Source organism: Trichosurus vulpecula, chromosome 1 (assembly GCF_011100635.1).
Source record: "Trichosurus vulpecula isolate mTriVul1 chromosome 1, mTriVul1.pri, whole genome shotgun sequence".
In the NCBI taxonomy this organism is placed as follows: domain Eukaryota; kingdom Metazoa; phylum Chordata; class Mammalia; order Diprotodontia; family Phalangeridae; genus Trichosurus; species Trichosurus vulpecula.
This window is the reverse complement of record NC_050573.1, coordinates 7,340,356-7,367,289: the sequence shown is the minus strand read 5'-3', so window position 1 is coordinate 7,367,289 and position 26,934 is coordinate 7,340,356. Positions and strand designations below refer to the sequence as shown.

Sequence of the window (26,934 nt, the reverse complement as noted above, 5' to 3'; positions counted from 1 at the left end):
CAGTACACAGCAGAGGAATAAATCAGACTTTTCTAAAACCAAGGGCCAGCATTGTCTGTAATGGGGAGAAACGAGAAGCCTTCTATATTGTGCTAGAAGTGTCAGCTTTAGCAGTAAGAGAAGAAAAAGTGAAGGGATCACACTAGGCAACGAGGAAACAAAACCACCTCTCCCCGCAGACAATATGACGGCACACTGAGAGAATCAATTAAAACAAACTAGCTGAAGCAAGGACTGACTTCAGCCAAGTGGCAGGATACAACAAACCCAGTAAGAAGAGAGAGATCCCATTTAAAGTAACTGCAGGCAGTGTAAAGCGCTCGGGAGCCTGCCTGTTAGGACAAACACATGGACACAATCACAAAACACGCTTCACACAAACAAAGACAGATCAAGGGAATTCCACGGGAGAAAGTGGGAAGGAAGGCGGCCTGGTCATTTCAGATTTCAAAGTATAATACAAAACGGCAACCGTCAGAACACTCTGGTACTATCCGAGACGCAGAGCGGCGGACCAGCGGGACAGTTCAGGCACACAGTACGCACGTGTAGGTAAATAGCCACAATAATGCGGTGTTTGAGTGACCCGAAGATTTATTCTTTTAGGGAAAGAACACACCATCTGACAGGCTGAGGAAACAGGAAAGCAATTTGGGAGAAATCAGATGCAGGCTAACATCTCCTGCTGTACACCAACATGAGGTCATAATGGATTAATGGTTTAGACGTAAAGGGTGATCTCATACGCAAATTAGTGGAGCATGGAAAAGTGTGCCTGTCAGATTTATAAGCAAGTGAAGAGTTTATGACCAAATAAGAGACAGAGAGGATCATGGGAGGTAAAACAGATAATTTAGATTAGATTAAATTAAACTCACAAGTTTTTGCACAAATAAAAAACCAAACCAAACAAAAAACCCCCCAAATAGCCAAAATTAGAAGGAAAGCAGGAAACCGGGGGAAAAATTTCACAAGTTTCTCTGACAAAGGACTCCTTTTTCAAATATATAGGAAACTGAGCCCAATTTATAAAAAAATAAGAGCCATTCCCCAATTGATAAATGACCAAAGGATATGAACAGCCAGTTTTCAGAAGAAATCAAAGCTATCAATAGTCATGTGAAAAAATGCTCTAAATCACTAATAATTAGAGAAACACAACTCTGAGGAACCATCTCACACCTCTCAGGTTGGATAACATGACAGAAAAGGGCAAATGCTGTAGGGGATGTGGAAAAACTGGGACACTAATTTTGTAATTATACCCAAAGGGCTATAAAACTGTGTATATCCTTTAACCCAGCAATACCACTTCTAGGTCCGTATCCCAAAGAAAAACATTTCTAGCAGCATTTTGTGGTGACAAAGTCTTAGAAACTGAGGGGATGCAACTGGGGAATGGCTGAACCAGCTGCGCCATATGATTGTAATATTATTGTACGATAAGAAATGACAAGTAGGAGGGTTTCAGAAAAACCTGGGAAGACTGGTATATGAACTGATGCAAAGTGAAGGGACTAGAACCAGGAGGGCACTGTATACAGTAACAGCAATATTTTAACATGACGGAAAATGCTATCCATATCCACAGAGAGCCGATAGACTGAGTGCAGAATAAAGTATATTTTTTCTTAATTTTTCCTGGTTTTTTTTTTGCAACATAGCTGTTTCAGAAATGTTTTGCATGACTTCATATGTATAAAGGGTATCGTATTTCTTGCCTTCTCAACTGGTGAGGAACAGGGTAGAGGGAGAAAAAATGTGGAACTGAAAATCTCAAATAAATTTCTTATAAAGAGAAAGGAAGAGGAGGAACACAGTCTATGAGTGTCAAGGAATATCACCGTACTGTTGAAGGGGATGGATTCAGAGCAAATGAGGAAGACTGCAGAGGGAAGGGAGCAGAGTCAGGAGAACAGTATGTACGACAACTACAGCACTAAAGACAAACAAGTCTGAAGGATTTCAGGACTCTGCTCAATCGTGATTCCAGAGGACTGACGGTGATGGAAGCAAGATCCTGACAAGGTGGGATGACCTCAAGATGCAGAACGAAGCAGTTCTGGATGTGACCAATACGGCAATTTGTTTCATGTGATTGCTTAAATGTTACAAGGGTGTTGCTTTTCTTTTTCCAGGTTTGGTGAGGATGGAGAAAGGAAAAAAAACCCTTTCATTAAAAGATATGAGGGCCTCGGTTGGACATTCTGCCATTGTGAGAGACTCTGAACACGCCTAGAGACAACATCCTCCTAAGCGATACTGCGCTTCTTGATGCCCGAGAAGCAAGGGCCTATGCCCAAGACTTGACTCTAGTGCCCTCCCTAGGCCTGACGTGCATGAGGCTCTATTCATTAGATAAATTCTACACAAAGCACCTTGTGTCCATGTGTTGGTTTTGGGCTGTGAGCATAGGGTCCCTAGGCTTTCCTTTCTGCTCTGAGGTTGCTTGAACATCTCCCCCTACCTCCAGCAGGACCAGCAAGGCCTGAACAAGACCCTGAGTGCCACAGAGGGCTCTCCAGCTAGCCTCATGGGCTCCCCATACCCACATCAGGTCCCTGGGCCTGGACCCAATACTCACCACAGCCATGTCATTCTTTAGTTTCTCCAGAGCAATCTCACATTTTTGGAGTGTTTTCAAGGGACACCTGGGACAAGAGAAGACAGCCATCAGCCTGACCCCAGGTACATGTGGGGCTAGAAATAGGAGCTGCAGTTGGGACCACTCTGACCCAGGGCCTCACCTTGGCTGTTCCCATGCAGTCCCCCCAGCAGCAATGTAGGAACTGTAACCATCTCCCTGCCTGTATGCCCGCACAGACTCAGGGCCGACCAGTCCCAGATGAGGGAACAGGGTTGGCAGGCCCTAGGCCTGCTCTGCCACCTCCCACCCTGGTCAGCCCACAACTGTATCTCTGCATTCAGTTCAGGCACGGCCCCAGATGAAAGGGAGGAAGCCAGGAAGTTCTGTGTCAACTAAGAATCAGTGAACTGCCCATGGGGATATTTAGCCTGGAGAAGACTAAAGAAGGAAGACTACAACGGCCAGCTTTGAATTTCTGAAGATCCATCACAAGACAGAACTAGAACTACCATGGAGAAGATGCAGGAAAGCAGATTTCAGTTTGATGTGAGGAGGAGCTTTTTCACAAGAAGACGTGCTTCCTCACGGGGGGGAGGGGGGGGGGGGGGGGCATGTCTCCTCCAGGACAGACGAGATCTCTCTATCCGAAGGTTTCAGAAGACTCACAAGACTCGCCGAGTGCTCTTGGGAACGTGATCGCTAGAGAGGGGCCAGGCTGGTTCACCTTGAGGGGAGGGCATCTGGGCCTGGAGGCTGAGGCTCGGCTTTCCAGAGTATTTTGATAATTCTAACATATGACTGATTTTCTTTGTAATTCTAGCATTTTATTTTATGCATTGAAAAACAGCCTTCTCAGAAGAATCCACAAGCTTCACCAGATGGGGCCCATGACATCAAAAAAGAACCCCTGATCTGTGGAAGTTCACACTTCGAACACCCTGACTCCAAGACTTAGTCTGTGCTGAAAACAAAATAAAACTGAATATCTAAAAGAGTCCAAGTTGTATGGTTGTATGCTCAGTCTGGGAGAGAAGGAACAGACAGTTATACCCACTTGGGATGCCTGTCATAGAATACTTCATGTAGGCCCAGCAAAGGGAAGGGGAGAGAGGACCAGGGATGCCGCTCACCGCTTGGATGGGTCTGTAAGAATGTCTAACAAGCTCTTCATCTTACTGAGGTCCTTCTTCCGTTCTGAAAAAGAAGCAGAGGCCAGTAAGGACTGTCAACAGCCCGCCTATCCAGGAGCTCCAACCCGGCAGGAGGCCACAGCAGCATGAGGCTGCAGGCAGATGGTGTCCAGGGACCCTGGAGGATTTTAGCCATGGGTGATTCTGCCCACAGCAAGAGCTCCCGGGCCTCCTCCCCTCTCCCTTCTACCTCGTGTAGCACAGGCCAGGGTACCTTCGTTCTTGTCAATTTTGTTGATCATGCGTCGGAGGGGTTCAATGTATTTGGACAGCTGCTTCAGCTTTTCCAGGTACTGTTGCTCCTCAGCCTGGCTGGAGCTGGCTGGACTTAGGACTGAGCTGGGGTTCACTGCGATGGAAGATAGCAAAAGAAAAACAATGCTTCTGCAGTTTCCCACAGCTCCCCCACTAGCTAACTCTGGCCCCTGGTCCCCAGCATTCCTCTTGGGACCTAGTCTGACGAAGAGGAACAGCCTTCAGTTGTCTGCAGGGCATCTCGTCCCTCTACCCCTAAGACTGTAAGCTCCTTAGAAGGAAGCACCACAAGTTGTGACTGTTGCATCCCATTTGGGACTGAGGACTGTACACTGCACACAACAGGTGATTAATGTTTGCCAAACAAGTCCTAGGCTCAACAGATGGTCTTTGCAAAAAAATAGAGCCTGAAGGCAGGATGGCATGGGTGGGAATGGGGCGGCTCGATTAGGAAGCTGGAGAGTTTTAGAAACCAACTCATCTCGACACGCTCTCTGACAGGATCCAGGTGTCCCAAGGCCTCATGGACGGGAGGAGGCAGGAAGGGAGGGCAGACTTGCCCAGGTCTCCACAGCCAGCACAGACTTGGGGACCCACAGCACAGCCCAGGACACCGTGAGCACACACATCACTGGGCGAGTTCAGAGCTATGGATTTAGATTTCAGGGAGGACCTGCTGACCATCTCTGGGCTCCTGGTTCCTCAGGACCCATGGCCCTGCCCACAGTGGCTTGCTCCCAATAGTGTGGGGGCTCATACAGACCTGGCACTCTCCATAACACTTTTCTGCTCAAATAGGGGAACCACCACATTCCAGTCAAATCCCAACCAAGAAGACAGTCCAGCCCTGCCTGCCCCATCCAGACCACAGGAAGCAGGCCAGCCACTGCCTCTCACCCCATGGGGACTCACCAGGGGTGTTGAGTGGCCCGGGGGATGGAACACTGAAGGTCTGCGGAGTTCGGGCAGAAGCTGGACTCTGAGAAGGCTGTGGAGAGGGGCTGGGCAGGAAGCTGCTGGGAGATGGAGCCGGACCAGAACTGCACAAGGAAAAGGGGACAACACGCCTCCAACTGAGGGGAGCTCATGGAAGGCCAAAGAAGCCAGCTGATGAGGGCTGAGGCCACCCCCAATGAAGGCCAGCTGGGTGAGCTGAAGAGGGTAGTCAATGCCTAACAGGTCGGGAGGAGGGGGGAGAAAAGATTGGGAGGAACAGGGAGGCCAGAAACCAGAAGGAGCTGAAGTCATGGAGTAAGTGCCACGATCACAACAAATAAAGGTACCGTCTCCAGGGAAAGCACAAAGACATCTGGGAGCCTACCTCACGTTGGAGTTGGGCTGCGAGGAAGGCTGGCCAGGCTGAGGAGATGGCTGTGGGGGAGGTGGCATCGCCTGGGGGGTCTGGGCTTGCTGGACAGGGGATGGTGAAGACATCATGGTCATGCTGCTCTGGCTGACCTGAAAAGGAAAGGAGATAGTGTCACATTCCCTGCCACTCATGGGTGTGCTCAGGCAGCCCGTGGAGCACTGTCTGCCCCCAGCCCCCACTGGTCTCTGCATCTCTTACACACACTCCACCCCCTAGGGTCAGTCTTTACACACACACACACACACACACATATATACATACATACATTCTCTCTCTCTCTCTCTCTCTCTCTCTCTCTCTCTCTCTCATACCCCCTAGCGTCAGTCTTTTATTTTCTAACAATCACAAGGTCCCAGCTCCAGAGTGGGAAGCCCTCAGAGGCCATCCAGTCCAACCCTCCTTTTTACAGAGAAGGACACAGGGCCTGGGGAGGTCAGGTGATTTTCCGAGGTTACATGGGCAGGTAAGCAGGCAGTGGAGAGAGGACATGAACGCAGCTCTCTGATTCCCGAGGCAGTGGGCCTTCACTGACTCCCCTAGCTTCTCCTGATTTCTGGCACCAGAAGGCCTTTATTGTCTGAGCTGAGCAGGACGAATCTCCAGTACCACATTCCTAGCCAGTCCCTCTTTGCTACCATTGGAATCCAATGATCTCAACGGCCTCCTCGTGGGGATGCCCACTTTCAGTCCCTCTCTGATTCTTCAATGAAAGAATAACCTGCTTTGGTCAGCTCATGGCATTCCACCACTCCGCATCTTCTGAGGTCAGTACTGCCTCCCCAAGCAGCTTAGTCTCCCTGTCTTCTCTTGCCTCTAAAGCACATTCCCATCTCCCCACCCAGAAAGCCTGCCCAGTTTCTCCCCACATCCACCACCCATTCCTGAGATTTCACACAGCCTCTCAAACGCACTTAACTTGGGACATCGTGTCACAGGGTACCCAGCTCTTAGCCTCCGACTCACAAAAAGAATAGCCAACCCACGGAGGTTTGCCAAATGCTTCACATAGATTATCTCATTGGAATCTGTGCTGTAAGTGTTATCATCCTGATTTACAGATGAGAAAGGCAAGGTACTTATCCAGGGTCACACCTCTAGGTGGCAGGGATTGACTTCAAATTCTTTTCTTTATCTCTTCCCTTCCAGTGTCCCGCTCTGTACACAGTACAAGCTTAATAAAGGCTTGCTCAATGACCTCCCTGAAAACAATCCCCATCGCTCTACCTGCCTCCCCAACCACGGCTGTCTAGGGCCGAGAACAGCACAGCCAAGTCCACTCTTACATGTGTCTCTTATGTACGCCTCCTTACCCCAGCTGATCTAGACCCTGACGCCAATCCTGTCTGCTACATTCCCAGCCAGTCAGGTCCTCCTCTCCCACATGGCAGCCCTTCCATTTCCCAGGCTTCTCCTTCCCGTGCTCTTCCCATGGCATGGGCCGGGTCCTGACCCTAGTCATCCCTCTGCTCATACTGCCTACTGACCAAGCACTCTGTTGCCACTTACACTAGGCCTCGGTTCTCTCCACCTGACCTCCTTGACACAGGCCTATCCAAGAGCTCTCTTCTTGGCAGAGGGCGCAGCCCGCATGTGACCTGGGAAGGAGCAGGCCAAAAAGAGAGAAACAGACCCTTGTCCTCTACCTAAAAGACATTTTCAGCAATTCCTAGGAGTTGGAATAGTATGACAGAAGGCTTTTTAGGGCCTGTTCCAAACTCCTACAATAAATGAATCAACCACGTGGCATCCTACACTACAGTCAAGGTCCAGCGACGTCACTCAGCAACTCGATTTAAAGCCCCTTTTCTGTCTTCTGAGAGGCACCTTACAAAGAACCGTCATCTTAGCCAACCAATGTGAAGAGGAAAGAATGATTCCATCAGTGACTTCAACGCCCTGGGCCTGTTAAAGAAAGGCAGGGCTAAGGAATCCTAGGACTACGTAAGAGAGGGCGAGAGGCCGGAAAGAAGCCAGTCCAAGTAACAATGAGTGAAGGATCTAGTTAGTGTAGCCTACGATGGGGGCCTTAGAGATCATCTTGTACAATTTCCTCAATCCACAGAGGAGGGAACAGAGTGAAGCCACTGGGGTTCACAAACCCAACAAGCAGCACTACGGCACCCAGGAAAAAGTCCTGGGCCCTTGGGTGAGCCCTTCTGGGTCTTGCCTTCCTCCTCTGGACAAGGAAAGAGGCAGACCAGATGACCTGGGTTACTTGCACCTCTGAATCCTAGGGATGTACGACCCTTTGGCATAAAGCGAGGATTTCCTCGGACTCCAAAACTGGGGCTTTTCCACCACTTCCCTCCTGACTCACTTTCTGGCCCTCCTACATTCTTGTATTGAACCTGGTCGTTTCTGGGTTAGTCCACAGGCAACATGGACAAAAACACAAATATGTGAGGATTCCTTCCCTGCTTTGTTAGGGGATTTTGTCAAAGGTATTGTTTATAGTGGTAAAAAACAAATCTGAAAAAGAACAAACATTGTAGCACTTGCTGGAGTGAGTCAAACATGGAGCCTTTTGAGCCAGGGCCTGGATGTTCAGACTCCAGGCCTACTCTTGGCTGTGGTCCTTCCGTAGCCTCTGTGTCCTTGCCGGTCCTTTTAATCAGGGTTGGACTACAGGATCTGGTAGCATCTCTGCAGACACTACCTGTCTGTAACTCCTACATGTGAATGAGTCTGGGATGGTCTGAATATCTTCTGAGACTCTTGCCCATCTGCTACCTAAAGCTGGCCACAAAGTGATAACATTTTTTGGCCATAACAATCTAGAAAATATTTTGTCAAATATTTTTGTTTATGAAAATCACAGAGAATATTCCCTTAACCTCAATTCCTCTACTCAAGCTTTCCTCCCATTTGCCAACTATGTCAATGCACACACCCAAGACAAATATTACAGGGACACTGAACCTGGCCAAAGCCCACCGAAGCTGAGCCATCCCGCCTGCCTCTGGTCCTGTGTTTCTCATCAGACAAACCTCACCCACATGATGCCAACCACTGAGATGAGTTCCTGCCTCGATTTGATTTAAGGGATTACAAAATACCAGCCTCCAGAAACCTTTCTGAGGCAGCTTACACACTTCCTGTGATCCCTGTTTCAGAAAGGAGAAAAATGAGCCCCAGAGGAGCATGATTTGACCCTATCTGGCAAGTGTGAGCATAAGGATTTGAACCCTAGATTTTGATCCCAAGTTCATTGCCCTCTTCATTAAACCACGCTGCGTAGAGCTTACCAGATCCTCTAATCCAACCCTGATTAAAAGTACTGGCAACGACACAGAGGCTATGGAAGGACCACAGCCAAGAGCTGCCTGGGGTCTGAACATCCAGGCCCAGGCTCGAAAGGCTCCATGTTTGACTCACTCCAATGCTCTCCTGGAACCCCAGGATTTTGTCCAATTCATGCCCGAACCCAAAAGACCTCCCTAAAGACCCTCCTTCCCTGCTGGTCATCCCAGACCTTCTGGTCAGCTCACACTGCCTCCCGAGTCTAGTTCTGCTTTCTGTGGCCGAGCACAACAAGGGTAACCCACCTTCCTCACCAGCCAACACTACTGAATTCAACAAACGCTAAAGCTCTAATTCCTGGGAATACACTTTAAAAGAGCCACCCCCCAATGACATTAGATTTGTCAACTGTGATTCTGAAAAGCTCTGCAGTCTCATAAATTGCTTCTCACCTTTCTTTCAGAATAAGCCCCCTATGAATACCTGTGAAAAGTAGCATCAGCTTCTCTTCTGACTCTGGGTGGTGAAATCTTTAAGATACAGGTCATTGTCAGTCACACGGCATTAGAAGTGGGTTTCATGCCTAACAGACTACTCTCCGATATTCCCAGAACTTGTTAGGAGGGAGTTCACTTTAGTTAATTTATGTTGTGAGTTTTACCAAACACTGGTTTACTGTTCAATCACTGCTGATTCTTCCCTGTCTACTCTCTTTCACTGATCTCTTTTTCAATTTATTAACCAGTACCACATGGTTCTGATTTCTGCTTTATAATACAGCTCGAGGCCTGAAAAGCGATTCCTCTTCACTTGTACCTTTCATCATCATTTTCTTTGTTCCTCTCCAAATCAATGAGTATTATTTCGTCTCTACTGATGTCAGGTATCCCTTCAATAGAGTGAATGGCAGAGTATTAAGTCTGTAAATTAACTTTGGTAGTACTATCATTTCTATGGTATTGGCAAGACCCAGCCATGAGCACTGAACACTTCTCCAGCTAAACTGCCTTTTATTTCTCTGAGGAGGACTTTCTTACTGAACCTATACAAATAATAGGTGTGTTTTAGTAGACTGAATTCCCAATATTTCACGCATTTTGTATTCATTTTAAGTGGAACCTTCCTTTTCTACTACTGTCTCCGAGATTTTGTTACTATTTTATAGGTCTATTCATCTTAATGGGTTTGTTTTATAGCTGACAGCTTTGCTGGGGGTATCGTTTTCCATTAGTTTCCTAAAGAACAAGGTCGGCCCCAGTGAAGACAGATAAGAAGATGTCTTTTCCCTGCCCTCCACCTGCTGTGCAGAAGTGGGAGGTTCACGAGCATGGAACAATGTATTAATGTCTGGTTTTCTTCAATTTGTTCACTGATTTTTTGGGAAAATGTCCCCCCTCCTTTTCTTCTTTCAGGCCCTACGTGAAACAATGAGGACACAAGGGAAGGAAGAAGATGTTCTCTGTTCTCCGGAGTCCAACAGGGGAGACGACATGCAAACAACTACGTACAAACCAAATCCAGGCACAATCGGCTGGGGATAGTCTCAGACCCGGCAATGCCACTATAGGTCTGCTTCCCAAGGTGATCAAGAAAAAAGCAAAAGAACCGCTATTTTCTAAAATGTTTGCAGCAGCTCTCTTTGTGGTGGCAAAGAACTGGAAAGTGAGGGGATGCCCATCAAGGGGGGGATGGGTTGTGGTATGTGATCATGATGGAATACTGCTAGGCTATAAGAAATGGTGAATTCAGCAATCTTAGAAAAACACGGAAGACTCGTGTGAAATAAGGGAGAGTGGAATGAGCAGAACCAAGAGAACGCTGTATACAGTAACGGCAACGCTGTACGAAGAACGGCTGGGAATGACTAAGTTATTTTGAGTATTATCAATACTCCAATCAACTACAAAGGAGCTATCATTTCTCTCAGAAGATGCTATCCACACCTCCAGAGAAAGAGCTGATAAACAGAACTATGCCTGGTACGGTTTTATATGTCTGTATCTCTATATACGCATACACCCAAATATGTCATTTTATACATACATGTCAAATGAGTGTGAGATCGGGGAAGGAGAAAGGGAAATGGTCCAGATATACACACCCCAATGCACACACTCAGTCTCATACACGGGGCCCCCATACACACACACGTACATACCCACTCACGCATAGCCCCCCACACCACTCATGCCACAACACACACACAATCACCCACAAAGACACATACAGTCTCACACACTCAGGCACATAGGACCCACACATATGCGGCCTTTTAGAAATCAGTTGTCTGATGTTTTCTAGCCTAATTTTCTCTCCTCTCCTCCTATAGCCCCAAAGTGCCTTTTTGCAGGGTTTTCACAACTCAATCAGACAGTTAAAACATACAGAGCTACAGATCAGCTCTAAAAGCTGCACTGGCTCTATTTCTTCACGGAGGAATGGGAGACGTTGACCCGACATGCTGCTGAGCCACAGAAGCAACCCCAGAAGGACAATATGCACAGTAAATGCGACAAGGAAAATAGAAAGAAGCCATAAAGGGAAACTATCGGCTGTGCAGCGATGGTCAGTGCTCCATGAATACCAGCTATTATTAATATTATTTACTGGCAAATGAAGGCGATGTGAAAACGAGATCAGCACAGACATTTCAAAAAGAGGAGGAGAATGAACTGCTGGAGCCTCGGAGGACTCTACTTCTCATCGCTGGAATGCCCCTTATTGACGAAGCACAAACAGTGCGCATTTTGGGTGGCAACCTTGCAGCAGCTGCTGGCCTTCTGGGTTTGGGACAAGACTCATGCTTTCTTTGTCACAGACAGCGTCTCTGGGGACCCTGATGGGCACCTGTCCTGCAGCCTCAAGCAATGTGGGAGACAAGATGTGCAGCTGCCCAGGAAACTGATGGATGATGAGAGGCAAAGACATCCCCTCACTTTACGCATGAGGATATGGGAGGGTCAGGGAAGGGAAGGACCTGGCTGCTTAGCACTGTGACCAGCCCCGGTAGAAGCTTAATAAAAGCTTCCTGCCTGCCTAACTCAAGGTGAAGGTGAACAAGGGCAGAGCCGGAGCAGAACCGACTGAAAGCTGACCCTACAAACCACAGGGCATGCAGCCAAAAGATGGGAGGAGGCAGAGGAGAAGGGTCAAGATCCACATCTAGGCCTTCCTTGTTCCAACTATGGTGTGCTGCCCCATGCTGGTGTGCTTAGCCTGGCCTACCCAGAGTCTCAGTACATGACAAAGCAGTCACTGTTGCAAGGTAGGAAAGAGGAGAACAAGGAGGCATGGCTCCTCCACCTTTAAGCTGAGGGCCCTCCTGACCTCTGTGTCCTCCTCGGCAGGGGAGTGGACCAGTTCTTGACACACCTAGCTCACAGGGCTACTGTGAGGAAGGAATCCCTCAGTAACCCTAAGTGCTAGTGGGTGGAGGAGAAAGGCCATCTTAGGCAAGGAGAACACATGGGGCCTTCATCCAAGCACTAAAGCCCTAGGAGGAGGCAAGAACACGTAGTGAGCAGCCACAGAGGCCCCCTCCTGCCTCCAGCCACTGGACCTCCACCTGTCTGGCCTTTGTTTCATCTCCAACATCCGATCTTTCTTGGCCTGTGCTTGGGGAAGACAGGCAAGTCTCTTCCACACCCTGTGCATCAGTGATGGAGTAGAAGGGTCACAAAGCACTGCCCTGACTATCACCTCAGGACGCAGCAGCACAAGAATGGGCTGTGATCCCCAGGCACAGAGAGGGTGATTTGTCTAGGGGTCACACAGCAGGTATCAGAGCTTCATTAATCCACAAGAAAGTGCCCACATCCAGTCTGTGCCAGGTTCCTTCCCCCAAAGTCTCTCTGAATTGAAAATTGTTTTAGGGAGCAGCTAGGTGGGGCAGTGAGTAGAGCACCGGCCCTGGAGTCAGGAAGACCTGAGTTCAAATCCACTTTCAGACACTTGACACACTTACTAGCTGTGTGACCTTGGGCAAGTCACTTAACCCCAATTGCCCTGCCTTCTCCTCTCAAAAAAAAAATTGTTTTAAAAGAGATTTGGGTCCAGTTTTAACCAGGGTTTGAAACGAAAAGAATGGTCAGTGGGCATGCAGCACTGATGGACTACAGGCAGGTCACTTTGGCTCCCTTCACTCCCACGGTGCCAACAGTCCAATGGGGAGGCCGACAGCTGCAGAGCCTCCCTCACAGAGTGGCTTCTCGGCAGACTCGCTTCCTTGTCCAAGGCAGGGCAGCAGGGGGTGGGCAGGCAGCCAGTCTTTTGTTTCTCGGCACTTGGAAAAGTGCATTGGATTGGATTTAGCAAGATATTTTGCTAAATTTTGATATCTAGATTTCTTTTTTACAAACCCAAATCACTCCACTCTCATTGACTGGCCAACAATGGGTCCCAGCCCAAGCCTCACTAGGTCACTGTATGGATTCTGATGGCTATTTTGGCCAGAAATCCTGAAGGTCTTCCCCTCCTAGATTGGCTTTTTTTTTTTCTGACTAGGTAAAAGGCCATTCTTTACCTGATTTTTACCAAGCCATCACTGAATGGGTGTTGCCTCAGACAAACTGAGACCTGGGAAAGACCTTGGCCAAGGCCTCCCACTGTATCTGGGGCCATCTCCTGTCTTCCTGACCTGTATCTGGCCACTGGACCCAGAAAAAAGAATGAGGCTGGTGACTTTGCACTTCAATCCAATTCACTTTCAAGTCATGGCATCACCTTCTTGACGGCATGGTCCCCTTTGAGAATGAAAGACAAATAACAACAACTTGGCAACATAACTGCTTTCAATGAACATTTACAATCTCTGGGTTAGCTGCTAGGGTTACAAAATGAAAGCAAATGCTTCACCTGCCCTCGAGACGATTACAGTTCAAAGGGAAAGCTAGGATAAGTACAGAGAGTCCCCAAAGTCTGAGGGCAGCGCAGAGCTGTGACAGAGTGTATTAGGTGGATGTGAGGTGTCCCCAAAGTCTGAGGGCAGCGCAGAGCTGTGACAGAGTGTATTAGGTGGATGTGAGGTGTCCCCAAAGTCTGAGGGCAGCACAGAGCTATGACAGTGTATTAGGTGGATGTGAGGTGTCCCCAAAGTCTGAGGGCAGCGCAGAGCTGTGACAGAGTGTATTAGGTGGATGTGAGGTGTCCCCAAAGTCTGAGGGCAGCGCAGAGCTGTGACAGAGTGTATTAGGTGGATGTGAGGTGTCCCCAAAGTCTGAGGGCAGCGCAGAGCTGTGACAGAGTGTATTAGGTGGGTGTGAGGTGTCCCCAAAGTCTGAGGGCAGCGCAGAGCTATGACAGTGTATTAGGTGGGTGTGAGGTGTCCCCAAAGTCTGAGGGCAGCGCAGAGCTGTGACAGTGTATTAGGTGGGTGTGAGGTGTCCCCAAAGTCTGAGGGCAGCGCAGAGCTGTGACAGAGTGTATTAGGTGGATGTGAGGTGTCCCCAAAGTCTGAGGGCAGCGCAGAGCTGTGACAGAGTGTATTAGGTGGGTGTGAGGTGTCCCCAAAGTCTGAGGGCAGCGCAGAGCTGTGACAGAGTGTATTAGGTGGGTGTGAGGTGTCCCCAAAGTCTGAGGGCAGCGCAGAGCTGTGACAGAGTGTATTGAAGGTGTCCCCAAACTCTGAGGGCAGTGTAGAGCTATGACAGTGTATTAGGTGGGTGTGAGGTGTCCCCAAAGTCTGAGGGCAGCGCAGAGCTGTGACAGTGTATTAGGTGGGTGTGAGGTGTCCCCAAAGTCTGAGGGCAGCGCAGAGCTGTGACAGAGTGTATTAGGTGGGTGTGAGGTGTCCCCAAAGTCTGAGGGCAGCGCAGAGCTGTGACAGAGTGTATTAGGTGGGTGTGAGGTGTCCCCAAAGTCTGAGGGCAGCGCAGAGCTGTGACAGAGTGTATTAGGTGGGTGTGAGGTGTCCCCAAAGTCTGAGGGCAGCGCAGAGCTATGACAGTGTATTAGGTGGGTGTGAGGTGTCCCTAAAGTCTGAGGGCAGCGCAGAGCTATGACAGAGTGTATTGAAGGTGTCCCCAAACTCTGAGGGCAGTGTAGAGCTATGACACAGAGTGTATTAGGTGAGTGTAAGGTGTCCCCAAAGTCTGAGGGCAGCGCAGAGCTGTGACAGAGTGTATTAGGTGGGTGTGAGGTGTCCCCAAAGTCTGAGGGCAGCGCAGAGCTGTGACAGAGTGTATTAGGTGGGTGTGATGTGTCCCCAAAGTCTGAGGGCAGCGCAGAGCTGTGACAGAGTGTATTAGGTGGGTGTGAGGTGTCCCCAAAGTCTGAGGGCAGCGCAGAGCTGTGACAGAGTGTATTAGGTGGGTGTGAGGTGTCCCCAAAGTCTGAGGGCAGCGCAGAGCTATGACAGTGTATTAGGTGGGTGTGAGGTGTCCCCAAAGTCTGAGGGCAGCGCAGAGCTGTGACAGAGTGTATTAGGTGGGTGTGAGGTGTCCCCAAAGTCTGAGGGCAGCGCAGAGCTGTGACAGAGTGTATTAGGTGGGTGTGAGGTGTCCCCAAAGTCTGAGGGCAGCGCAGAGCTGTGACAGAGTGTATTAGGTGGGTGTGAGGTGTCCCCAAAGTCTGAGGGCAGCGCAGAGCTGTGACAGAGTGTATTAGGTGGATGTGAGGTGTCCCCAAAGTCTGAGGGCAGCGCAGAGCTGTGACAGAGTGTATTAGGTGGGTGTGAGGTGTCCCTAAAGTCTGAGGGCAGCGCAGAGCTATGACAGAGTGTATTGAAGGTGTCCCCAAACTCTGAGGGCAGTGTAGAGCTATGACACAGAGTGTATTAGGTGAGTGTAAGGTGTCCCCAAAGTCTGATGGCAGCATAGAGCTCTGACAGAGTGTTTTGTGTGGGTGTAAGGTATCTCCAAAGACTGAGGACAGCACAGAGCTGTGACACAGAGTATATTATGTGGGTATAAGGTGTCCCCAAAGTCTGAAGGCAGTGTAGAGCTGTGACACAGTTCATCATGTGTCTTTTTTCCACTTAGTTCCAAAAGGATTTTATTGAGCCCAAAGGGACCCAGTGTAACCAAGGGGCCAGTTTGGGGGGCAGAAAGGTGATCTAAGGTCTTGTTCAGTGGTTAAGGGAGCATATCAAGGCCTTCTGCTTCTCCTCATAGGATCTAATGGGAGCTTTCTGAATCTCAAAACCCCACCGGGTTTGGAGGTGGTGGGGAGAGTCAGACACTTTCCCCTGACCTGGTAAAGGCCAACCCGTGCTGGAGGAAAAGGGAGGTGGGTAGGCTACTTAGTAGGAAATGGGGACAGCCTGAGCTGAGCCTTCTGGGTAGTAGGTGAAGGTCAAAGAGTCTATGAAAATGTATGAGCCTCCTAATTATGTATTACGTGAGTGGAGGGTATCTTCTTTAATACAAAGCTTAAAATTTCACTAAGACTTTGGAGACATCCTCTACATATACATAGACCAGTGAACAGGGTCAGTGAAGGAAAGGTTAGGTCAGAGGGGTATGAGAAATCTGAAGGAGGAGGTCCTTGCTAAGGAGAGGTCACGACGGTCTGGCTCACATGGGGGGTGAAGAAGGAATGGGAGTCTGAACTAGGAAGAGAGGGAAGTATTGCAACAAGTAAAGGCTGGAAGAAAGGGAGAGAAATGAGAAAGTGGGGAGATGGCACAGACCATGGCTGGAGAAGGCAGGCAACTCACGAGGAAGGTGAGTCTCTAACTGGAATGGCCCGGAAATAAAGGGAAATGTTAGGAGATGAGTTTCTCACTGATCAAATAATTACAGAAGCAAAACACTGAATGGGACCCCTGTGCTCAGTGCTGGGGCAGCCAAATCTAGCAAGAGCTAAGACACAAAATGAGATAACTACAAATCCCTAATATTAAATGATGAGTGAGACTATTGTGAAAAAAAACCAGAGTGGAGAGGAAGCTGTGAAAGGGAAGGAGAGAGCATCGCACTTGGGCTTTAACTCAGGGGCAGAGCCTGACAAAGAAGGGGAGGCCAGACACAGCAGGCGGGCAGGGAGGCAGAAGGGCCAGGGCAGCACCGGAAGCACAGGGAAAAGTCTTCTGGAGCCTGGCTGACCTCAGTCAGCTTCACAGCTCCTTGGGTGGCTGGGGGCAGGGTATGATGGGACTGCATGATGAACTGGCAGGGGACACATCTCAAAAAGGAAGAAAGGTCCACAGCGGGAAGGAGGTTCAATGGCATTCCCACCATCCTGGAGATTAGCAGCAAAGCCTACGCAGGGATCCAAGTGCCCTAGGGAGAGGAGCAATTTAATCTGAGACCACAGCCTCATAGGAGAGCCAAGGCTAGCACCCAGGCTATCAGGTAGGCTTGAATGCCAATGCTCTTCCCAGAACACCCCATGTTCCTTCCTTGCCATAGAAGGCAGCTCTTCCATGTATGAACAAGTCTGTTCTAGACTTGCATTCTGAAGCTTTGAGGGCTGATCCCTCAGCTCATGTTTTGTACATCACAGTTTTACTGAATTCACCCAAATCCCTAAAGCTATAGGTCATTCATTTCCAGACCCTGGGAATCGTGAGGATGCCAACCCAGGTCTACTAGGCTGAACATGAATCTGCTTGAGGACCCACTAAAAGCACCTATTACAATCCATGCTTGAACAAGAATCCCTTCTGTGACACTGACAGCCAACATGGCTCCAGCCCTCCCCAACTACTGTGGATAAAGCACCCACTGTGAGGCCCTAGGTTCAGCATGAACCCTACCAGGGAACTGTTGCTCTTCTGGATCTCTGGCCCACTACAATGGGCAACCCCAGCAACAGGGCAGGATGCAGGCCGGCAGTTCTGCCCATGACCGCCAGGCCAGCCACCCGTGGAGGATAGGAGCTATCCAGCTGTTGGACCAACCTACCTTCTTCCTGGATTAGCAATGCCTGTGACAACAGGCCTCACACAGCTCTTCCAGCCTGTCTCCTGTACACCGTTACAGCTGGTTCCTGCCTGCCTAGCTTTCAGTTTTCTTTGGTGTCCACTACTGACCAACTTCTAGTACTCCATCATTATCAGAATCCTGGTGCTTAAAAAGACAGGCCTTTGTTTATGGGAAAACTGCAAGCCATTTCCCAAAGGCAATGAATGTAGACTACTCTACTCTTCTGATTGGACTCAGTATCCTTTTGTGGTGCCTGCTCACAGTAAATGGACCGACACGAAGTTCTGCCCAGGGTCGGCCCAGCCAACTGTATCTTGCTGTCTCTAGACCAGGGGTGTCAAATTAAAATAGAAATGAGGCCTCTAAACGGCACAGAAGGATCCCTGCAGCTCATACTGTGAATTACTTTTAAAATGGAATGTTTCTATGTTTTCTTGTTGCTTCCCGATGAGATTTCACTTGGAGTGGCCTAAAGAGCAGATGCTTGTTTTCCACTTGGTTTTTCCCATGTGTCACGCCAAATTCTGGAATGATTTAGATGTCATTCAAGAGGCTCTACCACGTCTTAGAGCCTGATGCATCGATGCAGTGTCATCTGAAAACATGAGCATGTGAAGAACCTTGAGAAGGAATTCTCCCCAATTAGGCCACTAAGCTGGCTCTCCTCTCTAGGTGGCAAGCACACTTCCACCTTACGTTATTAACATGCAGAGTGCTGAATGAAGTTCACTGTGCTGTGAATCTCTGAAGGAGTCCTGTATGATTCTGACAGACACGTGAGAGGCTTCTTTCACATGCCACAGCATAAAGAGAACCTTGGAGGGGGATCTCACTCTACAGAGTGGGAATTCTTCCTCAGAAGCAGTGCGTTGTCCTGCACTCTGCCCCTCCGAGTCCGTGTACAATGTGGTGAGTCCAATGCAAGCTCCAGCTGCTTTTGCCCTTTCACAGAGGATATCTTTGCTGCATTGTGTGCACATTATTCTCCTAAAAACTCAGTGACAGCAGAGTAAGAGTCTGGAAAGCATAAATTAGAAGAAGAATGTCACAAGCAAGAGGGCTCCCTCCTTCCGGCTTGAGGGAAATGGGAGGCTTGGGAAGGCTTCACGGAGCACTGACGCCTTGTGGAACGGGCCTATCAAGATGGAAAGATCACAGGGCAGGCCATCCCTGGTATCACAGAGAGCAGACACAAAGGTGACTGGTGGGAAAGTGTATATGGACCTTCATGGATTCCTGGCATAAGGGAGACATAGAGGGCATTTTTCTCTCAATCCTCATCTAATGCCCAAAACTCTAGATGCTTAAATCCCTCTCCCTTCCAATGTGCATCGGCACAAGGTCTTCATGAAACAGGCTAGGCCAAGCTGCCTTCTCTGGATTAGTGATGCCTGTGACAACAGTGCCACTCACAGTCTCCATATGGTGCCATGGAAAGGGCCCAGGCCCTCGCGCCTTAGGTTCCTATCTCAGCTGTTACTTATTTTCTGGGTGATCCTGAACAAGTCACTTAGATTAAATGCAAACCACTATTTATTTTCTCCTCTTCATTTCTCCTCTGGGCTTCAAAAATCATTCATTAAAGTCCCTAATTCTATGATCTTCTAATCATGGTGATAAAATGTAGCAACAGATTGTTCCTTCCTCCAGTGGCTCTGCTCCCAGAGATCTCCAAATTCCTACCATGTCTCCCATGGGCCTCAGAGCCACTCAGCTAAATGACAGGACAATATACCAGGAGAAGGAGAGAGAGCAGAAAAGAGCCTGGAGGTTTGAATTGGGAGGTGCAGATCTGATTCCCAGCTTGGCCACTTCCAGCCTGGCCACCTTGGATACATTGGTTTGTCCTGCCTGGTCCTCTACTTCCTTCCTTTGGAAAAGGAAGGGATTATTCCTGGTCACGACACTTTCTACTTGATACTTAAGATTCCTGGGTGTCTCTCATTGACCGATCATCCTCACTAGCTAGCCCTCTCTCTCTGTTCACTTCCAAAACCACCCTCAGAGAAAAAGCTGTCAGCAGGCATGACCACCTCCTCATGCTCACACCTGGCTTCAGCCCCATCACCACACTGAGCTGGCTCTCTTCAAGGTCACTGATCACTGTTTAAGCCAACGGTTTTTCTCAGTCCTCAGCCTTTCTGAACAGCCTTCTTCTCCCAGATGCTCTCTTCTCCCTGAGTCTTCATGCCACCACCCTTGGCTTTCCTCCTCCTCGCTGAGAGCTTTCTCGGCAGTCTTCTTGGTAGAGTCCTCACCTGGTGCGATCACAGGCTCTGTGCCAAGCCCTCTTTCTTCTCAGAGCAATTATCAGCTCCTGTGGGTTCCCTAAACCCTTCAACATCAATGACTTCCAAACCTTCATGCTAAGCCCTGGACTCTCTTTGCTCAGCAACACCAAAAGCCTCCACTGAGAAGCCTCAGAGGCATCTCCAATTCAACATGTCCAGGATACAACCTGTTACCTTTAATCTTCAAAGTACTCCTCTTCCTCCTTCCCTCCTTTTAATACCCCAGACCTGCTGCTTCAGAGCCATCCCCAGACCTTTCTTTCTCCATCATCTCCCCACCCTCAATATGTTGCCTGGCTTTTCCATCCCACCTCCACGACATCACTTCAAGGCGTCTGGCCTTTTTTCTCCCTTCTCAGAACCACCAGTAGAGCTCAAAACGACTTTACCTCTTACCTCCCTCTCGGTCTCTCTCCTAAGACCCTAAAAGACAGATCCGCCTGTGCCACTCTCTGCTCAGGAAATGCCGCATTTCCCTCCCACCATACCCCTCGAACTAAAGGCCATTTCTCTCTTGGTATCTGAAGCAGATAACAATTTGGCCCAGCTTTTCTGGCTGAATTCATAGCACTTCACACTCAGCTAACCTGTCCCACACAAAACAGGCTGTGTCTCACCACCGTGCCTAAGAGACAGTTAGTTCCTCCACCTGGAACACCCTCCCCCAGCTTCTCTGGTAATGGAGGCTTCCTGCAAGGCTCAGTGCCCACCCCCCACCCCTTACAAAAGGAGGCTTTTCCCCAATCACTCTATCAGTGCTCCCTCCCAAATTACTTTGATTTACTTCTTATACATCATTGTTTCTGGAGTAAAATGGAAACTCCCCAAGGGCTGAGACATTTTTATCTTTATCTCTGTACCCCTCTGAGCCTAGCAGAGCACCTGGCACACAAGAGGCCTTCCAAAAATTTGAGCTGAATGTAAATAAGGGATAGGGGAGGACAATGTGTCCTTCCATGGTGATAACACTGGAAGAGAAAAGAGTTTTGCTAGCTTGTTTAATTTTTAAAAAATAACACGGGGCATACAGGAAAACTTTTAAAGGAGGAAATCTAGGAGAAAGAGAAGGAGATTTGGAAGATAGAATTATTTGGGACATGAAGAAATGAATTTCAGGGCAGGAGTGTGTGTGTGTGTGTGTGTGGGTGGGTGTGTGTGTGTGTGGGTGTATGTGTAGGAGTGCCTGTGTGTGTGTGTGTGTGTGTGTGTGTGTGTGTGTGTGTGTATGTATGTGTAGGAGTGCCTGTGTGTGTGTGTGGGTGTATGTGTAGGAGTGCCTGTGTGTGTGGGTGTGTGTGGGTGTATGTGTAGGAGTGCGTGTGTGTGTGTGTGTGTGTGTGTGTGTGTGTGTGTGTGTGTGTGTGTGTAGGAGTGCCTGTGCGGGTGTGGGTGTGAGTGTGAACTGACCAAATCCATGTTTCAGAGCAAAGAGCTCTTGCTTACGGCGCTATCCTGCTGAACACTGTTATGTTGTAGGTTGGTAGGCAGGAAGAAAAGGAGGGAGGGAGAAGGGGAAAGAGGGAGAGACAGAGGAAAGTTCCCCCTCATGTCTCCCAGCTACAGTATGTGCCCCGGTCTTTTTCTCCCACCCTTTTGACAAAGTGCTGCAGAGCTCTGACATCCTGGGGATCTGGACTAGGTTCTAGTTAACATGCCTGTGCTGTTGCTGGGGACAGTCTGGGAGGGGAGTCTTCTCCACCTCTTCTCCCAGTCCTTCCCTGCACTCTGTGGTCCTCTGGCTGACAGAGTGGTGAGTATTGGAAGGAACCTCCAAGGCCCCTAATCCAACCTAAACCTAACCAAGAATTGGCCCCTCGGCATAGGCAACAATTGCCTAGTCTCTGCCTGAAGACCTCAAGGGAGGCCTCCCCATCTACCGTCAGATACAGCCTATTCCTACAATGATGGCCTCTCTGCAGTCTGGCCCTATCCGTCAGTCCTAGCTGCCCCTCTGGAGGCAGAACAAGGCCAATCCCTCTTCTGGGACACAGCCTGTTAGCTCCGGGAGGTGCTGGCTGCTGGACTCTCCACAGCCCCAATCCCCTCTGCCGCACCTCAAGCATCTCTGGCAAGGCTTTTCCCCATCAATGGCCTCCACCCTGTACTCAGACGCAACTCACCCCAAACAGAAACGCAGCAGCTGACTCCGATCTAAGCAGATTCAGCCCCAGCCTCTAGCTGCCAGGGCAGCCGCCGCCCAGTGCGCTGGCTCACCTGCCTCCCCAGCTCATACCAACCGTGCCACATTGTGGATGAGGAGGCTGAGTGCCCCTCACAGAGTCCTCCAGGGGGACTCCAGGGCACAGACATTAACACTTGAATTTGTTTCAACAAGAAAATAAACATGTATAAAAACCAACATCCATTTTGTTCATCAGGTTTCATAGCTCACTTAAATGTCTGCTCAGAGCTTCCCGTCCCAGCACAGTCCGTACAGACCATGTGGTATGAGGCACACATGGCCCTGACGTGACTGAGGGATGCTCAGAGCACAGAGAAGGCTTCATCTGGAATCCTAGAAAGCTGAGGGCTTCTTCTGGATCACATGGAGAGTGTGTGATTCCTAACAGGGTTGGGGGGGAGCCTTCCCCCAGAAGTGAGGAGGTCCCTTTGACTTGGTTCTCCCATTCAAGTTGGCCCTTTACTCTCTAAACCACTGACTGACACCCCCCAGCTTCAATGCCTGCTGTCCTCCAGAGCAGCCTGGTAATAACTCCATAAATACCTGTGGCACTGGCTGTCCACCCACAGGAAAGGTGACAGGTGATATGGAGGACTCAGAAGTGGCAGGCGGGAACTGTGGTTTTATCTGCATCCCACCTCGGGGCATGGCTGCAGCCATCATCTTTCAGGACAGAGGGACAACAGATAAAAGTAATTGCGAAACAGGAAATGGAGAGAGGCTCTGGGCAAGACAGAGAGAAGCACATGCAGGCTCTGGGAAGGGAATGCCAGCAAGCTTTGGGCAGATTGACGGGCAGCAGGCCTTGGCCTTGGCAGCCCCAGGCAGCTGGAGAGATGAGAGGCCTCTCCGGGAGCTTCAAGGTCCTGAAGCAACTGATAAGGAGATTCGGCAGCATAGAAAAAAAGCTTTCTTTGGGGAAAGTTGGGCTCCTTCTCTTTCAGTTTCCTTTTTTAAAATTCCAAACATCTTGAGTTTGAAACAAATCTTGGGAAGTACATATGCAAAAAATAAGAGCACAGGGCTTGAAAGGACCTTAGGAGTCATCGAGTCCAACCTGCTACTTTTACAAGAGGCTGAGGCTCAGAGAGCGGGAGGGGTCTGTCCAAGGCCAAAGAGAAGAGAAGGAGATGAGGGACTCAGGCCTCAGCTGAGGCCCTGGATGGCCCTGCCGGCAACGTGGCAAGGGAGCTGGTAAATTCAGCTCCTTGAGGAAGATTTCAGAAGGTGGCTTCCCCTGCTGCAGCGACCACCTCCAGAACCCAGAGGCAGCTCTGACTAAGCACATCCCCTCCCTTGGCTCTGCTCCAAAGGACTGAGCTCACAAACAGGTTCTATGAAAAATCTCATCTTTCCTCCCCTTCCCCTAGATATGGCGGAAAAGGGTCCAAAGGAGAGGCCCCCGAAGGGTCGTTTCAAGGGCTTTGGGTTCCTCCCAGCATGGGAGGAGGATAGAGAGGGGCAGGCACTTGGGGTCTGCTAGAGTTTTTAAACAAAGTTTTTTAAAAGTCATTTCAGACTCATGTAAGCCTGACAAAAATGTGCATGTGCGTGTGTGTGTGCGCGCGCGCGCACTGTCAGAGTCCTCTGTTGTCACCTGGAGTCAGGCACTCACTCTCCCAGGGTCTGCTCAGCCACATTCCAGGGAAGGAGCAGGTGAAAGGGGAGGGAGGGAGGCAGGCAGCCCCTCTCTAGACAGGGAGAAGATGGTGTGCTTGACAACTGTTAAGATTAACTAAGCCCAGTAAGGACAGAGCACGAGTGACAAAGAGAAGCGGGAAGCAGCAGAGTGCACGAGCAGACATCCCATCAGTCCAGGGTGAGCTCTCTGGCCTTCATTCTGGGCAGCAAGAGGGGCAGAAGCAGGATTTCAAAAGAAAAAGCCACTGGCATGAGGCCCAGGACAAGAAGTGGGACTGTCCGGACCCCAGAGCCAGGCTGGGACGCTCCAGCATACTGCTCACGCCTCAGGCTCCACCTTGTGCCCAGGGGAACAGAAACAAGCCACCTCTGACGACAGAAGGAGTCACACACTTAGATGCCAACAACTAAGCCTCCAAGTAGCCATCAGAGACCGGGATGGGAAGAAGGCACTTTTGTCCCCTCATGGTTTGAGAGAGGAACCGGAAAGGATGGCTCAGTACTCAGGACCTCGAGAGTTAGAACTGGACTAGACAGACAAGGTCCCGGTGGGCAAGGCCAGAAAGCAGGGTCTCCCCACCCCTAGGCCAGCCCTCTCTCCTCTAGCATTATACCTAAAATAAGGCAGACTAACTGGGCTGATGACGTGCGGCCCAGCAGAGAGTGTTCTCTGGCAACAAGAGGAATTCTTTGTAATTAGACTATGTAAGCAATGGACTAAAAGAGCTTCATGCGGAGGGGCACCTGAACAGGGGGTCACTGATCCTCTTGGAATCTCAGCAGAACACCGCCCATGCCCCTTGCTCCGGGGCTGCCCAATCCCCCAATGCTGGCTTCATGACATCCCTGTGAGGAAGGTGCCACAAGGATTCTTCTCCCCAATTTGCCGAAGATCAGATGGAGGCTCTGCAGGCCATCACACGCTGCCTTGGTCTCTGTGCTAAGAAAGAGGCCCTTCCCCACTGGGAAAGCCAACGTGGGTCCAGCTCTGGCTACAGCTGCCACAAACTTGCCAGACCAACCATGCCTGCTGGCCCTTGCTCCAGGGAGCTGCTCTCATGGACCCAGGGAAGGGGCAGAGTCAATGTCCAGGGACCTGCTGGAGCTTCTGGGCCGCCCCATTGCCACGTGGGGAGCACGGCTCCAACAACAAGCAGATACTGACACACCACCAAGCCTCTGGAGGCCCATCTGCCCTCCCTCTATGCCCCGTCCCTGCCCCCAGTCCTCAGCTACAACAGGCAGCTGGTAAGCTGGGGGTCACACCCATGGGAGCTCAAACTCTGGAAAGGGGGCCACTTAACCAGAGGAAGGTGGCTCCTCTCGAGCCACATCACAACGCGTATGGATGGCCTGTCCCGTGGCCACAAAGGGACCTGCTGACGCAGCCTGCCAACTTCACTAAGGGAGCAGTGAGGGCCCTACCACATAAGCATCCAATTCTCCGTGGCTCCAGCTTGGGCTTCCAGACAAAGTATTCCTGCCCCCCTGCAAACCCTATTTAAGCTTCTGGTGGCTTGGGATGGCTCCAGGAGCTGGTGCAGCCCTCTGACGCAAAGCCGCTTAACAGAAGATCTCAAAGGGAACGCCACGCACCAGGGAAGCTCACCTTGAGCCTGGCCTGGCCAGGAACAGGATTTACCTGTTGACAGAAACCTTCAGAAAGCCTTACCAACTCAAGCACTGCAACTGCCCTGCCCCCGAGTCCTGAGGGGAGAGACCCTGCATAGGCCCCCTCCAGGGAGGGTGGCCAAGGAAAGAAGAGAGCACCCAGACTCCCCTGGCCGTGGCAGGGCCACCAGCAAACCAGCCCTGTGGCCGTCCTTCTCTTCCTCCTCCACAGTGTTCTGAGGAGGCTTAGAGTCAGACATACTCAGCCAGGGAACAGGGACCCCCCCCCACCAAAGTTCACTGAGGTCACAAGCCAAAAGCTCCCTCCCAGGAAAGGCCACCAAGCTCCCACGCAAAGAGCCCAAGGAGCCAGCCAGTCCGGCTGTTTGTCTAAACAATGAAGGGTACACACGAAGGCTCCCCTGGGGGGGGGGGAGCAGGGGGTCACTGTCCACACCAGGGTGGCCACACTTTCCTCTCTCTGGTTTTCATTTTGGATGGATGCACGCCCAGTACAGCGCTCCCAACGCTGACAGGCCGACTCAGACCAGACCCTGAGGTGAGCAATGGCTACTTTGGAGGGCAGTGGAGGAAAAAAAGGCAGGGAAGGAAGGAAGGTGGGAAGAGAAGAGGGCCCACTGTGGGCAGAGCTGGGGGGCCAGGGAGAGCCCTGCCTTGCATGAAGACACAAAAGGATGGCTGAGTCCAAAGATGTCAGGAGAATCCTGCCTGAAGCTGGGACCCCTGGGGACCCCCACCCCGCCCCGCCAATGTTGCTGCTGTGGCTGCTTCCAGCCCCCACCAAGGGCCAGGGGCAGCATGAACACGACAGCAGGCTCCTCTCAACAGCTTGTGTTGGATGGCTTGCATGAGAATTAACTGTAGAAAGGCCGTGAGGGAGAGCCAGGCTCTGCCTTGTGATGGCCACACTGCTCAGCTGAATCTGGGACACAGCCCATCCATAAAGCCAACCTGATTCCAAGGGATTTTATGGAGGCCAACCTGGGCGCCCTGCCCAGCTATGCCCACAAGAACAGGGTCTTGGACCCTCCAGATCCCCTGGTTGGTCATGGGCTCCCTGCCCCATCACTGGCCCCAGCAAACAGATTCAGGTAACTGACCCAGGGTTTTGGCAATTTCCCCAAACAGGAAGAATGGATGAACCCTTCAAAAGTTCAGAATCAGCCTGGGCTGAAAGGCGCTTCAGACACCAGCTAGAGACTAATGACCTCACACTGCGGAAGAGGGAACAGGCTCACGTGGGGAAGGAACTTGCCCAAGGTCTCTTCTGCACATATTTCCAGTTTGATACTTCCAAATACCGTGCACAGTGAGTGCTTCCTAAGTGAGGGGATGAACTGAAGGAATGAAAGATCAGTCACCAGCTCTCAGGGCCCTCCCACAGTAGCCTGGAAGATGAAGCACCCCTGGGGCTGTCTCACGTACAGAGGATCATGGTCCCTGATAGAATCCACATCGAGGAATCGCCTTGCCATGTCCCATGCTAGTGATCCAACCACACCCCAACTCCTCAGAGTCTGAATGCAAGGAGATGGAAGGATGAGAAGCCTCTTAGGGCCAGTCTCATCCCAACCTTGCCCCATGGGCTGAGCAGACGAGGGGGCCGGGGCTCAAGTCTGTGGATTTCCTGAGTGGAGCCTTCCAGCAGCGAGGCACCCTGGCCTCAGCCCCGCCGAACTGGCC

At 50.4% G+C, this 26,934-nt stretch overlaps 1 protein-coding gene across 1 annotated transcript in view; it reads right to left on the bottom strand.

Moving 5' to 3' along the window:
* The window catches only part of MED15 (mediator complex subunit 15), an 87,897-nt gene that overhangs the window by 8,467 nt on the left and 52,496 nt on the right, over window positions 1-26,934 (bottom strand). The window contains exons 9-13 of the mRNA XM_036759931.1: window positions 5,354-5,490; window positions 4,945-5,072; window positions 3,992-4,126; window positions 3,718-3,781; window positions 2,585-2,651 (exon numbers count right to left, since the gene is read on the bottom strand). Of these exons, the coding sequence (XP_036615826.1) occupies window positions 2,585-2,651; window positions 3,718-3,781; window positions 3,992-4,126; window positions 4,945-5,072; window positions 5,354-5,490 (531 nt within the window). The remainder of the gene's footprint in view (window positions 1-2,584; window positions 2,652-3,717; window positions 3,782-3,991; window positions 4,127-4,944; window positions 5,073-5,353; window positions 5,491-26,934) is intronic.